General features: G+C 40.0%; 1 protein-coding gene across 4 annotated transcripts; it reads left to right on the top strand.

Moving 5' to 3' along the window:
* The first annotated feature begins 6277 nt into the window (after positions 1 to 6277).
* Positions 6278 to 14325, top strand: fip1l1b (FIP1 like 1b (S. cerevisiae)). Of its 4 annotated transcripts, none has more exons than XM_062387461.1 (17): positions 6278 to 6494; positions 6750 to 6804; positions 7674 to 7740; positions 7848 to 7960; positions 8309 to 8373; positions 8454 to 8564; positions 8742 to 8872; positions 9578 to 9696; positions 9976 to 10026; positions 10118 to 10171; positions 10661 to 10757; positions 11127 to 11283; positions 11397 to 11478; positions 11826 to 11881; positions 12308 to 12497; positions 13201 to 13350; positions 13690 to 14325. In XM_062387461.1, exons 1-17 carry the CDS (start codon positions 6416 to 6418, stop codon positions 13829 to 13831), a joined length of 1719 nt encoding a protein of 572 aa, XP_062243445.1. In that variant the 5' UTR covers positions 6278 to 6415; the 3' UTR covers positions 13832 to 14325. The 4 variants fall into 4 exon arrangements, with proteins under 4 accessions (XP_062243445.1, XP_062243444.1, XP_062243448.1 ...); XM_062387460.1 differs by having other exon boundaries at positions 13687 to 14325; XM_062387464.1 differs by lacking the exon at positions 9976 to 10026.
* The last annotated feature ends 1827 nt before the right edge of the window (positions 14326 to 16152 follow it).

Raw genomic sequence — 16152 nt, 5'->3', positions numbered from 1 at the left:
GATAGGCCTAGGTGGTGGAATGGTCTTTACTGAGTGCAATTCTACTTTATTTTTTACCGATCAGTATGGGCAGAAGATTTGGACATGGGCATCGGACCATTGTGTTTAGACAGACTTTTAAAAAGTGTGAAACTATCCTTTACCAAAATTACAACATGTATGGTTCTTAATAAACATTGAACATTTAAAAAAGTAGATTTGCTACAGTCCCCCCCCCCCCCCCCCCTCCCCGAAAATGAAAAAAAGTTGTAAAGCTCTTCATCAACAAACCAAATGTATTATGGTGCATCAAAAGCCCTACGTTTTAATGAGGTATTTTTAAAATAACAAACTTTGCTGTTAATTCAATTGCTGTTTATGCACTTCATCCTGTTAGACGGTCTACCAACAAAAAATGTTATTTTGATATGAGTTGCACTAACTGATACTACAGATCTTTGAAAACTGTAATTAAATCAAAAACAACTTTCTAGATTCTACAAAGAAACAGAAGTTGACTCTTTGCGTAGCCTCCTGTTGGATAATGGCGCCTAAGAGGCCATTTCATTTGCTTTGTCTTGTGTCAATGCTGCAAATGTGGGTATTTGCATGGTTATGGTTTTGTGATTGTTGTGTGTGCGTCTCATCTCTTGCTCTATGTGTGTGTCTTCTGTTAGTCGAGTTGAAAATGTAAAAAAAAATGAAGAGTACACTGGGGTCATTGTGTGTGTGTGTGTTTTTTTCCCGTGGACACATGATTAATCTCGACCTCACTGCATTGCCCTACAGCCTTCCTCAGCACATGATAGAAGGACGAGGCTAAACAAACTCGAACAGAGGCAGAACATCACATTTATTGATTTCTTTTGTACCAAATTAATTTGTTTATCCAGCCCGATTTTCTGGAAACATGGGAATAGTGATGGTTCCCTCCTCGACAGATAACTGTAGGGGGAAACTCATTCGTTCTGCTGATCAACTTTGTCCTAGTTTTTTAACAAAGATAAGTGGGGCTACAGTCCAAATAGACATATCCGTGTTTTTTGTTGCTGAAAATAGACTTTAAGTATGAGTAGCCTCAATATGGACCCTTTGTGGAGTGCATGAGGATAACATATTGTTAACATAGTGAAAGAGGGGGCAGTAGAGGCCAAGCACGAGCTTGAGGAAGGATGTTTAGGCCATCAGCGATGCTCTGAGGGGTTTTACATATTTGCCCCACAGAAAAGGTCTTGTGGGTCAACTTTGTATTTTGGTCACATGCCTGATGTAAAAGATCATATAAGGATCATATAAGTAACACAGTGTTCTGTACTCATCTGGGTGTTAGTCAAATTAACATTAAATTAATAGGCCGTATTCACACACAGGCCATTTTCCGACCTTCCCATTAGTTCTCTGCCAGAGAACGAGTAAGAGTAATTCCCAGAATAACAAACTGCACTGCCAGATCAGATAAACTCTTCACCTTCACCTGGCGGTTAAATATTCAGCGTTCAGACAAAGGAGACCTGCATCTCAGGGTGTCAAAGTTCTCACCCACACCTGTCCACCAGCGCAGGGTCCAGCTGCCCATATGCTCTGTGAAGATGTCACCGCGTGTGTTTGTGCGTCCGTCAGGATCGTCCATATGTCCACCCTCCACTGGGTTTTACATGTCATCTGAGGAGTTTCTTTGGCTATTACATTATTCATTATTGAGGTGAGTGTCTATAGCAGCAGATCTGAGCTGACTCACTATGACTGTGTGAGTGTGTGTGTGTGTGTGTGTGTGTGTCTGTGTGGACCCACACCATGACTCACTCAGTGCTTTTAGACAGATGAGGACAGCGGTCTCACAAAGGGCAACAGAGGTTTTATTCTTGAAAAATAGCCACTTAGATCTGATTACGTAAGGAAAAACATACCTCTCTCACTCTTCTTCCCTCTCTCTCTTCCTCCTTCTCTTCCCTCCCTCTCTTCCCTCCCTCTCTTCCCTCTCTCTCTGTCCTCTTTTATGCATTTACAGTGACGCACACACACATCCTTATTCAGTCACCTAATAAATGAAGCTGTATTTACGCTCCCAGGCCTTAAAATACATACACCTTCACTGCCTGTTGGCGCCAAACCAAACACACCAAACACACACTAACACACACACACACACACACACACACACACACACACACACACACATTTGTACTTCTAGCTTAGTGAGAACATTGACATTCTCTAGCCCCTACCCAAACCTTAACCATCATAACTAAATATCTAACCCTGACCCTAAACCTTATTCTAACCCTAACCCTAAAACCAAATCTTAACCCTCAAACAGTCCATTGAAAATTGAGGACCGGCCAAAGGGTCCTCACTTTCCAAAAATGTCCTCACTCTGTAGGGTCTATACTTAAAATGGTCCTCACAAAGGTATAAGTACAGGAACACACACAATTCATCTGAAAGAAGACCTCATCCTTTCTGCTTGCGATGCTCAGCATGACCTTTTTTTCCTGATGCAATCCAACACTCATCTCTCAGTCTGCTGACTGGGTTTATTATAAACCTGATATCTGCGTCCATTTATCTCTCCCATTTATCATTCCTCTCCTTTAACCCAGTCATTGTAGTCAGGATTCTTTCTTTGACCCACTCGGTGTGGTTGTTAAGTGTCGTTCCTGGGTTCAGTTGTGGTGTTTCACATATCAATTATGAGCCACTGAACAGACTGGACTAAGAGCTCGGTCAGAAAAACAACACACTTCTCCAGGGGGGAGCAAAGTAAGGAATCAGATTCACTTTGATGTAATTTACTTTGACTGGATGTAGTCCAGTGTTGCAGCTCAAGCCATTTTCCTTAGTTGCAGCCTTAAAGGAATAGTTTTGGGAACCACGCTATTCTGCCTTCACATGTAGAATAAGAAAAGACTGATACCTCTCTCGTGTCTGTTTGGTTTTGTTTTCTGTTGAAAGAGTGCAAACAGGACACGTTACTCTTTTTGGGGGGGTGAACTGTTTTCTTGGCCAGACAGTAACTTCCTGGAGTCTCTTCTGGTTGCCTAGCAACTGTTCAGAGCCAAGAAGTAGTAAGGCGAATAACACCCCATAAACCACGTCTATTTTTACTCTTTGGTTTTTGTTCAGATTAAATAAATGAGATAGAATTTGTTCATTCGTGAGCTTTAGACTCTGGTGGACTTCCTTTGTAGCTGTTTACGTTTTTTTTAGTCAAGTTCTTTTGCAAACTCTCGGGCCATTTATTTCAATGCAGTCTCTCAGTTCAGTTTAGTACTTCATTGTCCTGCTGGGGGGAATATATTCTGAATAAATAAAATCAATAAAAAAACAAATTTCAATCTGTGATAACAATCTGGAGGTGCTAAAGTGGGTAGTGTCTTAAATAATAACCTGTCATGTAAATTGAGCCAGACATTTTACTTTCTCTAAACACATTTGTAACAATTAGCCCAAACATCTGAATTATGAACATGTTTCTCTCCGCAACAGACGGATCTTTGTCTTGCAAAAACAATCAATTACAGTTAAGCCGTCAAGTATGGCATCACACGGTTGAGATAAACATATGTTTGATCCAAAGAGATGATGTGGATTGACAATGTGCCAAGGCACATACAGTAGCTATCTGAGTAAGCTAATATCAGCATGTGTAATTACTGATAGCCCAATGATCGCGCTCTGTCTGGATAAACCTGATTAGCATCGACTAGGCTGTAAACCGTCTTAATCCAACGTAAGGAGAGAAGGATGGATGCAGGTACAGAGGGAGGGTGCCAACAAGAGATAATACGGAGGGTGAAGAGGGGAGGAGTGAGAAGCGGAAAAAAAACATGGGAAGTAAGGATTGCAAAGAGGAGGGTGGAAGAGGAGGAAGAGTCATGGAAAGAGAAGAAGCAAAATATGTCAGAGCAGGAAACAGCCTGAGGGGAAACGAGAGGAACAACCATGTAGCTGTACTGAGCTTTCATATCTGACTCCTTTAGATCTTTATTTATCCCTGTTCATGTATAATCCTCGTCTTTATCTTCATATCAACTATTTGATGATATGCAAATGTTTAATATTCTCTTCATTTACTTTCAAGAAAATGTTCCCAAAAACAGTGAATATACATAGTGTTGTGTGTGACATGTGTTATTTTTGCAAACAATGTATCTTTAAAAAGTATATTTTTATTATGAGCAAGGCTGTCCTGTGTGCAGCTTTGAGGAAATGACAGGAGTCACATTTTTCAGATAATTCACCAATATATAATCGTTTATGTATTTTAATATGTAGAGTATGAATTTGAATCATTCAGTTCATTTGAAAAAATCGATACATTTGGAGATAATTGATTTTTCAAGACAATGGTACTGCAATCTGAACCTTTGTGTTATATAGTCTGTTGTTTGTTCCTCTAATTGTATAACTTCTATAACATGCTATAGCAATACTGTTTGCTGTTATGGACATGCCAATAAAGCCTCTCTCGAGTAGAGAGGGAAGAGATATTGCAGGGATATAATAGAGAAATGGAGGGGGAAAAAGCATCACGTGGAGCAAAAAGGTGAGGGAATGTGATTAGTGTGACCAAAAGACAGAATGGGGTAACAGAGATGGGAGGAGTGATGTGGTGGATGGCAGACAGAGGGAATGAAATAGATGCAATTAGCAAGATCAGTTTATCTGAGAGACCATTAGCATCTTTGAACATATCGATATCCACACTAAACCTCACACGTATGATAGGATACAGTAGACCCCCCCCCCCACACACACACACACACACTTTGTCAGCACATACATACTTAATCTCAGCATCAGATACACCTGTGTAGAAGCACAGTTAATATGCGATTACAGCTTAGGAGGTGGGAAATGGAGAGAATCCACAAGTTTCCTCGTCTATTACAGACAAAGCTAAAGTGGCTCCACTTAACTGGTCAATGGCCATAAATGCATTAATAATCCTCTTTGCTTTCACTGGAAACTTCTTCTGCAAACACAACCACAACAGCAATCACAAGGACTCACTTCAATGATGATGAGTCTGCAGCTACTGTCTAATTTATTATATAAGGATGCACAGTCGTGGACAGTAACCACACATCTTCTCAAGTACTGGGCTTAAGTACAATTTTTGGGGTACTTGTACTTGATTTATACTTCTACTCCTACACATCTCAGGGGGGATTTATTGCACATCATATTCCACTACATTTGTGTGTGTGTTTTACTTGCTGGGTTTAGATTATTAACACCAAATATAATGACTTCTGTATTATTTTAGATAAATGTATCCATCAGTTTATCAAATGCCTTATATCTGCATGGTGAAAGTGATATTTACAAATGTAACTGTATATGAGTACAGTAGTTGAACAAATGCACCTATTTACTCCACCATTTTAGACTTTTATCATGTAGAGAATTGCACCGTAGTGCAGTGGTCCGCGTCTACTGCCTCACATAAAGAGGGTTCCAGGTTCCTACATGGGTATGGGTTCTCCGGGCACAGTCCACGGGGGCTAGGTTGATTGAAGACTGGCCAAAGATTTGAATGTGAGAGTGAATGGTTGTTTGAGGATACTTTCGAAAGACACCTGTTAAAATCCTCAGGATTTGATTGGTTCAAGTTGACAGGAAGACAAAACTATAGAAATCTTTTCAATCTATGGATGTGCCATCTCCGAGTGGAGATCCATAGATTGTAATGAACCCTACACTAATGCACCTTACAGTGTATTACTATCATTATACATTGTAAGCGGAATAGCTAATGGATGGACGGACCACCAGACCAGTAATGGGTGGAGTGTAATTTCTTGGCATGCTTGGGATCTGTTTTTTTGATATTGCACTTCTCAAATTTTCTTTTATGTTTTTATTAAGATAAATAGTACTTATACACTATAAGACCAACAATATATCAACACAGCATTAAATAAACTAAACAGCCAATTGGTTGAATCCATCCATCATTTTATATCCGTTGTTTCCAAGCCTCTGTTTATGTCCCGGGTGCAGGGGCCTTCATCTCCTTCATCTCACCATTTGTCCATCTCTTACTTTGCCAAACACACAAAACAAATAAAAGCAAAATCACATATTTTAATAAAAGGGGAATTTTCAGTGATCACAGCGACTGCATTTCCAAACCATACACTGTAAATAAACTGCACATTAATAAATACACTGTGATCCGAACCTGAACGACTAGATATGTGCGCTGGCTGTCCTCCGGGGGGCGCTGTGTTCGCCACAGCCACACGTTGACCCTAGCGGGACAAACAACAATCTCTTCCGGTCCCACGCTGACTCGCATTCTTTTTGGTTTCTAGTCGCTTTTCCGCGCCGAAGAGAAGAATTGCGCGTGTGTATAAACATCCCGGAGCTTTGTTAGTCACCCATCTGTTCGCAGCTGCAGCCGGTCCACGGCTCCGTGTGTTAGCCGAACATGTCTGCGGAGGAGGCGGACAAAACAACCACCACTGATGCCAGCGCCGGAGACGAGGAGGAGGAATGGCTGTATGGAGGTAAAACACCCAACTTCCCTGAAACCTCCTGTCTGACGGGGACGTGAACCAGGATATCACCTGCTCTCAGTATCCGCCGTCTCCCTTTAGCGTGAAAGGCTTCAGCCGGAGTTAGCCTGGAAGCTAAGCTAGCAGCTAGCACCTAGCCGCTTTGGAGCTTTAGGACTTATGGGTGTTTGTGTCACGTTTGAGTGTTGAACCCCGGGAATAAAGGTGAGATACAAAGATGCAATGATTCACTTCGTTCTGTTTCAGATGAGTCTGAGAGCAGAGACGAGGATGAAGAGGCCAAGCTGAACGCAGCAGTCAGGTGATTCCCGTCCACACTCAAAACACATGTTCACTTCAACTAGTGACAACTGTCAGGGAATACAACACACTCCTCAGAACACACAATCAAAGACAGACTGAACGGAACCCTTCAGTTTGACCCGTTTCCATTTCCATGATACTTTATAGTTTTCATGATACTTTATAGTATTTCATTCTCAGTGTTTTTAATGGTTTTGTCTTTATTCTTTGCTCATTAATCAGATGCGAAGAACTTTGAATTGCACTAATCTGTATGAAAAGTGCTATACAAATACATTTATAATTGTTTAAACTCGTTTTTTTCCTATCATGTATTTTACCTTTACGTGAAACAGTTTATGTAAAAGTGCAGTTTTGACACTTTTTAATTTCAACTAATATATGATTGATTTATCAATATAGCGATCCGCAAAGCTGCCAGAAAAGCACACCAAAAAAACAAATAGTTTAAATGGATTTTACTGAATAATGAAAAATTTGCCTTATTTGTATCTCTCAACTAACTCAATGATATTGGAGGCATGCTTTGCTCAGTTTACGGATGTTACAGATGTAAGCAAGGACCAGAAGTCTTTTTTTTTTACTTCAGATTCAGTTCGGATGTCAAGCTGTAGATTTTATTGAGTCATTTAATGAGAAATAACTTTGCTTGCTAAAAGTGGAAACTACTGGACCTGATACAGAGCAGGGGGGGAAATATAGGAGCTACAACCTAACATGCAGATATTGGTGTGCAGCATATCACTACCAGTGACTGAATGCTTCTTAAACACTTGTGTATAATGATATGTACTTGCTGTTGCCTGAGGATGTCTGCTGTTTGCAGCTTGAAGGAACTTGATATCTATTACTTCATTGTGTCCACAGTGCACCTGCTGATGCTTCCATAGAGGATGCTGCTGAACATGCAACAGGAAATGGAGTGGCCTCTGAGGTAGGTCGCTTTCACGCACTCTTACTGCACAAGTTGCAAATTGGTCTTCCTCCCTTTTTTTATTTGTAATCACACCCATACTTACCTCCCACCTTTGGGTTTCCCAGGCCACAGGTGAAGCAGCAGCTGAAGACGTGGACAGTGATAGTGACAGCGATGATGACGACGATGACGTCCGAGTCACCATCGGAGACATTAAAACCGGAGCACCACAATACACGTAGGTTTCATTTAAGATTAATTTAAGATTGTAGATTATAGGTCCAATTACTGGTTAGTTTGAATGAGCTACTAGTCAGATGGAATTTTACTGCAGCTACTGATTTATAGTCTAACTCAATATGCTAAAAACAAAAGAAATAAGGTCTTTCATATAGTTTTCACACGGAATCTCAGGAAAAGTCACCTTATTCTACATCATTATGACCTTTACTTTGGTAATACATTTACGTGATAGCCTCCCTAGATAACTTTTCTTGACCATTCAAAAGACAAATGATGTTAAAGTTTTGGTATGAACATTTTATTCTGAGTGAGCTTTGAACAAGATACTGTTTGTCCATCCTAGAACTTATGGAGCTACTCCTGTAAATCTCAACATAAAGACAACAGGCTCCCGGCCTTATGGACAAGGTATGAGTTAATACTTTACACAGAGAATATGCTGTATGTGATGTTCATGTCCAGTAACATATTGTGTTGTTTGATTTTAGTGAATTCAAAGATGAAGGGAGTGGATCTTGATGCTCCTGGAAGCATCAATGGGGTTGCAGTGGTGGAGGCGGACATGGAGTCATTTGAAGAGAAACCCTGGAGAAAGCCAGGTCTGTGATTCTGCTTGTCACTCAATTCTTCAAGGCAAAAACAAATAGAAACAGTAATATAGTAATATCATCATATCAGCCATATCCGTTTACTGTAATTAAGTTGATACTGATGAAGAAATCGAATATCTAGCGTGTATAATATATCACAGGATTCTTTTTTCTGTGTGTATGTAGGAGCGGATCTGTCCGACTACTTTAACTATGGCTTCAATGAAGACACGTGGAAGGCGTACTGTGAAAAACAGAAGAGGCTGCGTATGGGTCTGGAGGTCTCTACAGTCAGTTCAGGGACGAGCAAGATCACAGTAAGAAAATCTGATTCTCACATCGTCCCTTTTCTCCTAACACTCCGTACATTTCACCAGATTTCTGTTTTCTTTCGAAGTCTCTCAATCGTATTAGGTTGTTGAAATATCAGCAGAGTACATCCTCATGAATGCAACCTTTGAACAAATGAGCCCTGAACATGTAAAAGTTAATCTTCATTTCCCATGTCTATCCTGTGCTTCTACAGAACATTATTGCAAAGTGGCAACTTCACAACAATGTTGTTTGACTATATATTCAGGGTGGCTGCAGGGTCCTTAAGTCTAAAATTGTCTAAAGTCTAAACTGAATTTTTGGCCTTAAAGTCTTAAATATGTTAAAACTCTACTTACTAGGGCTTAAATAAGTTTTGGTAGGTCTTCATTATTTTTTTTAATTCACTTAACTCTACTTCTCTCAACTTATAAAAGTAGTTTTAGGGTTATAAAACTAAAGATTATTAGTATTTCCCATTTTTGTGTTCTAGTTCTTAATCAACGATCCACATAATAGTACGTTAAATAATAATAATGATGTATGTGACTTATTATTTTTTTCTTTACAATTTGTGAATTTCATATTGTATATGTTTGTTTGTTAATAACTTTATTTGTACAGCAGTTTTCAGTGCGAAGTGCTACTCAAATAAAGTAATTATTCTTATAATCAACATATCTATTATGATAAACTTATCTCATTCTTAGGTTCAGCAAGGCAGGACAGGCAACGACAAAGACATATCCAGTTTGCCTGTTCATACCTCGAAGCCAGACTTCACGTCTCCCATCAACATGTATAAGAATACGATCAGTCAGGTCACCAGGTAAGTCTTCCGCTTTCTTCTACACTTGTAAAAAATATCTGGGAATACAATGCACACATCCAGATTTCACTAGAATTGTAGAGTAAAGCTGATCCACCAGGGATATGTCTAAGCAGTGGAGGGCTGGATGAAGATTAGCACTCCATATAGTTAACTTAAGAAGAAAGGACAGAGTTTTAGTCATGGCTGGTCTGTGTCAGTATGAGTTGATTATTTTAGAGGGAAACCAAACTGCAAAAAGATGACTGTTTATTTTTCTAATTCAATTTTCTCTCACAGAATTACACCTGGACACCTCCAGGATTACCAGATTCCCCGTGGTGAAAATAGGTCACCATCCAATGGGCTGTGTGTTTCTTTGTGTTAAGGCCAATGTTTCTGTCATCTCCTTAACCCCCTGCCTTTTGTTTCAAATTGATAGGATCTCTCCCCCTCAGTGGACTGGCCCACCTGTTCCGGACATGTCCTATTATACGTAAGTTGGCAGTGCTTAGTCCCTACAAGGGGAAATTGCCCTGATGGGAAAAATGTGCAGATGTTAGAAACAGCAGGGCCCGGTGTTTTTCCAAGGCTCAAACAGATGTTTTCTTTTCCCCCTGTTTTTGGGTTCAGTGGCTGATGTGTACATTAGTAAGAAAATGTTAAACTAGGTTGGAGATCAGTTACAAATCGTTTCACCATTACACAGGGAGCCCTGGGATGTTAATTTGTACATTGTTAAATGCAAGTATTTATATTGGGTACTATTAAAAAAAAAAGAACAAATCAGACAATATTGCTGTTCAGTAGCAGCCTCAAGAGTCCAGTATCATTAGTAGCTGTAATTGTCATGTTAGATATTTCATTTATATATAGAAATAATGTTGGTTACTGTGTGATTGGTAACAGACAGTGTGTCAATGTGATTGTCATTTGTATTTGATTGTGATCAGTGCCTTCGTTTGTTGTTTTTCTCCATTACCAGGAAGAGCGGTGTCATAGATGTGATTGGTGGACAGACGGCCACCATCAGCCGGGTGGAAGGACGACGCAGACACAACCTGGAGGGCAACAATATCACGGTAAGCTGAAGCGATGGTGTGTTTTTCATACCACTGGGCCTTTAATTACACACACAAAAAACAGTATATTAGTGCAGCATTCACTTGTGTTGATGTACAAAGCAGCGAACCTGGAATCAGGTTTGGTTCAATTCCCCTGATTTCCACAGTTGGATTTCTAACTTCATGGGGCATTGTAGATGTAGTTTCCAACCAGGAAATTCAGATTTCCTAGTTCAGTTTGAATTCAACATTTTTTTTTTTATCTTTTCTGTGTGTTTTTTGTTTCTTTTGCTCTGGTGAAATATTTACTACTCTTATTGAGTTACAGTGAAATGAAATAGTTCAGACTGTGTGTGTTCTCATCCCGACCTCTCTGTCTGTGTGCAGGTGATCTCTGAACACTCCACGTCGGATGCTGAGCCCACTCCAGCTAAGATTCCCACCTTCTTCCCTCCAGGACCTCTTCCTCCGAACATACCCCCACCTCCATTTCTCCCTCCGCCACCAAATGTCAGCACTGCACCCCCACTCATCCCCCCACCCAGTAGGTTCACCTTTCTCAGCTCCTCTCTCTGTTTTTTTCAGTTCAGTTTCAGTTTTATGTGTTGAAAACTGACTATTCAATTTGTATCTCCTTCCCCTGTTTCGCCCTCGCAGGGTTACCCATTACTGTCCCGCCCCCTGGTTTTCCTCCTCCACCTAGTGGGCCCCCACCTGCAATCATCCCCAATATGGACAGGTAACAAATCTTCCCACAAGAAAACTATAGCTCAACATAACTACATGAAATTACTAGTGAAGATAAGGGGATTTTAGAATGTTATCATCAATTTCTGACTTGGATTGAATATTGTACAACCACATTTATATATAAACAATGTTTTCCATCGCGAAATATTATTTTTAAGAGTGTCCTATTGACTTAAAAAGCACACAGGTCTGACCCAAGAGGTAAAAGTCCTGTTTAGCTTCTTTACTTAATTGCATATGGAAAAATAAACCTTCCAAAGCTAGACTTATTGTGTAAACAGAAACACACACTGTCATGTACGACAGCAACATGTAGTCTTTTCTCTGTTTCTACAGTGGCCACCCTGGAGGTTATGATGGACGCCCTGTTCCTCCTTATCCGTTCCCTCAAGGTGAAAAGCTTTGCTGCATAATGAGATTTTCTAACCCCAGCTACACAACAAATGCCACAACTTGATCTGTGGATATATTTTTGGAAAATATTTACAAAACGTCTGTATATCTTGTTATTCACATACAGTTGAGACCTATTATAGCTATCAAGAAGCTTGGGACAGAATCGTTCCTATACAAATTTTTTTTCTTATCTGCTTACAGTGTTTATTTTAGGACTTTTAATACATGTAGGGACTGTAAAAATGTTATCAGGGGAGTGCACAATGTTACCTTTCACTTTAGTTCCTTGAATATTATACAGAAGCTTTGTTTATTGTAATCAACTCTTGGCCTGGGACATGTTCACATTGTAATTGGATTTATTGTTTTTAAAGATTAAACAAGCATGTGCAGTAACAACCATGTCCCTTCCCTTTCCTCAGGTGCTTACCCTCCACCTATGACTGGAGGTGTGCCTCCTCCATGGCCCCCAATGATGGACAACTCGAAACCCTGGGATTATTATCCCCGCCGAGAAGAAAAGAGAGAGAAGGACAGAGAGAGGCCCAGGGAGAGGACACATGAACGGGAAAGAGAACGGGAGCACAGTCCTTCAGCTATGAGCTACACTAGGTGAGACAGACATGCACCAGGACTTACTGGATATACTCTCTATGTTGGAGTGTGAGTTTACAAAGACACCAAGTATGATAAACAAGGTGATGCTCAATGTTTCAAAGAATTAGTTAGAGGATTTTTTGAGGATGGATGTGATCTGACTCATCACATAACTACGCCACTGATCCAGGTCTTATTTAGTGACTAAAGTTTCTTTCTTGACATGATGTAGTTACATTAGATAATTCTTTAACAGCTTTATTTTTGAAAATCATTTTCTACTATTAGTTGCATTAATTCCCTCAACGTGCTGCCAACTGGCTTTTTAATGCCATAGGAATCCCTGACCTCATGTTACACGGCATAAATATGATTCCAATAAGTTTCACCCTATGAAGTTTATATTATATCCCATATGTAACGCTAATGTCAGAGTCAGTTGATCTGGACATTTTCTGGAACTTTTCCTGCCAGCCCCAGAGGAAGCATTCAACACGCGCGTTTGGCTCCACCTCTTGCCCCAATTTTTCTTTTAAATGTTCCTTTTGTTGTGAAAGCATCTGACCAAGACAATCTCCTGCTTGGTTCATGCATGATAGCAGCTGCACTCACACAGGAAGATAAAATATCTGTGTCCACCATGTGAATGTGATTCTTTGCTACACTTGCAATAACAATGCATTAAAAGGGAAATCTCTTGTTCTTCAAAATTCCACAGCGACGAGGAGCGTTATCGTTACCGCGAGTACCAGGAGCGTGGTGGTTACGTAGAGCGCCATCGTGAACGGACGAGTCGAGAGAAGGAGGAAAGACACAGAGAGAGGCGGCACCGAGAGAAAGAGGAGGGACGCCACAAGTCCTCTCGCAGGTTAATTAACACACATATATTCAAATGATCATTTGTTAAACCACTACCCTAAATAATAACTCAATGAAAAGATGCTCGACAAACTTTATATTTCTGGAAACGTACACCAAAATGTTTTCTGTCTTTGTTTTGTCTCTTTCCACTTTGACCCAACCTTTGTGTCCTACCAAACACCTGTTCCTTTTGCTACTGGCACCACACTGTCTCTGTTATTCTCCTCTCCCTTGTGTCCCTTCTCCATTTCACTTCACCTTTTATTTTCTCCTCACCCATTGATCTTCTTGCCCTCCCTCCTCCCCTGCTCCTCTCACCCTCTAATCCTTCCCCTTCTGTTAGCAGCAGCAGCAGGAGGAGGCACGACAGCGAGGAGGGCGACAGCCACCGGAGGCACAAACACAAGAAGAGCAAGAGAAGCAAGGAGGGCAAAGAGCCGGGCGAGGAGATCAGCGCAGACCAAGAGAACCAGGAGGCCATGGAGTAGTGATGCCTCTACACGTCTTTACTCTGTCTCCCTCTGTCCATCCTTTCCCCAACAAGATGAGAGAGAGAGAAGGAAAAAACGAGAAGATGAGGGCCGACCAACAAAACCAGAAAGTTGCAGAGTGATCAGTGTGTCCTGTCACTCCCCTCTCCATCAGTCTCCATCCTCCCCCGCTGCCGTTCATCCTCACCATCACTTCAAACAGAGAATTGATGAGCCTCGGGGAGGTAATGAAGGAGGGATGTTTGTCCTCTTTTCATCCATCTCTCCTTCTTTAGCTGACATCAATCTTCAAACACCACGTTTCTCTCCCAGATCTTTTCTCCCACCGCGCTGTAACAACTGTCCTGCTCACAGATTGCACTGTGTAGTCAGGACGATCAGAGGAATTTTCTCTTTTCCTGTCATTTGGTTTGTTTGTTGTCCTTTCGTTCTTGTATAAAGACACCGTTAGAGCTGTCAGTCTAAGTTCAAGTAAAAACATTTTTGATAAATTGGCTTTTTGTGGCTTTTTTTGAATAAATACTCCAATAATTCTTCAGTTTCCCAGTAATGATTAATATTAATCGTTTACAGGCATTAAGTAAATGTAGTGTAATTACTATGCATTGAAGAAATATCTTAATATCATCCCCTACTCAAATATGACTTTATATTTTTGCTATGTCTCTTGGACGATGGACCTTTCCAGTGCAGAAGTCGAGTCAATGTTTATAATGTAGCATGTTGAACACAACCATAGTTCCACCGAAGTGCTGAACAGGCAGAAAATACAAAAATATCAACAAAAAGCTGAAAATAAATAGATGATACGAAAAGTAATAAAATGTTAAACATCTTATACATGTTTTTAAGAATTGAAATATTGCCCATTATCAAAATTTTGTATCTGCAGGTTCTAATAAACTCCAACAGCTAAGTGAAAATAAAAAAAATAAAGATTGACCATCATAAACTCTGCACCTTATTTAGGAAAAACATCATACAAGTTTTCACTCATAGCTAAAGATTATTATTGCTATGTCTTGAAAAGATCCTCCACAACAACCCAGGACGTCATGCATGATTACAATTTTTAACTTAAATATCACCTTAATATAATCGGTGAGTGAGCCGTTGAAATTGTGTCTAAAGTTAAATTCTGTGATACGTCACATGGCATCTTTGTCCTGTACACGTGCACATGTTTAGGTAACGTTTGTGTGTTTTCAGTGTGTTTTCAAATGGTCACATTTACGTATCTGAGGATCAACGCATGCAGAGCAGAGTTATCAGCGGGAGAGGACAAAGCTCAAGTTCACTGCAAAATAATATTTGTTTTGAAAATATTGCAACAGAAAGGTCGTCTTTTCCGTGGCTGCAACCTATGAAGTAATTCTATTTAATTTGAGGTTTTACTTAGTGTGTTTCAACTTTTTATGTCCTTTCTATCAGGGGATCATCTTATAAAATGTGATGGATCGTTATCGATTTAACTGCATTCCAGTTTAAAGCATAAAGTAGCCACAAATAGCACCTGTTGCAAGATTAAAATGCTCCCTTCATGTTAATGCATCAACTGTGAGGCAGTCATAGTTTGACAAAGCGATGCCGGCTTCAGGTGCTTCTGGCTTTTTCACATGTTTTTTCAACAGCACTTAGGCTATTGAGTTTAACCAGGCAGCTTGAAAACAGTAGTTTATTGACTGTCTCAGTGATCTATATAATTTTTTACTGTCTTATCAATTCATTATGTAATCAGGGCTCAAGCACCGAACAGGAGAAATTGGGAGGCCCTATTATAATTGTACGGATTCTTCTTACTGTAACCAAAATTAAGTGGCTTTTTGAGGACCTTTAACATGCTCAATTTTTTACCAAACTTTGCAGAAAATTTGAAAGTGGTGAAAATGAACGTATTCTGGAGCAATTTGAAATGGGCATGGCAAAATGTCTCAACAGTGCCCCCTGGAACGCAGCTCCTAGGTTTCCCTTTGACCAATCTTCACAAAAATCGTAGCCCTGGTGTATCATGACCAGACAAACAAAAAAGTCTCAAGGGGCATTATGAAAAACGCAACTGGAAGCCTGCCATTTTTTACTTTGACAAACTTGTCTCAGGGCTTTCATCAAATCAACTTCAAATATAGGTGAGTGTCATCTAAACAAGATGGAGATAAATCAATCTCAAAGATTGATTTTTTGTCACACGGTGTGACTGTGTTTTATTTGTTTTGTCTTACATCGTCTCCCTATTTTTATACTTTTCCTTAACATCATTTAAAACATTATTTATAAAGTTACTGTTGAAAATTTTGTATTTATATACTTAGATACTTACC

This window comes from Platichthys flesus, chromosome 5 (assembly GCF_949316205.1).
Source record: "Platichthys flesus chromosome 5, fPlaFle2.1, whole genome shotgun sequence".
NCBI lineage: Eukaryota > Metazoa > Chordata > Actinopteri > Pleuronectiformes > Pleuronectidae > Platichthys > Platichthys flesus.
Note: the sequence above shows the minus strand (reverse complement) of the source record. Positions and strands in the feature narration are given on the sequence as shown.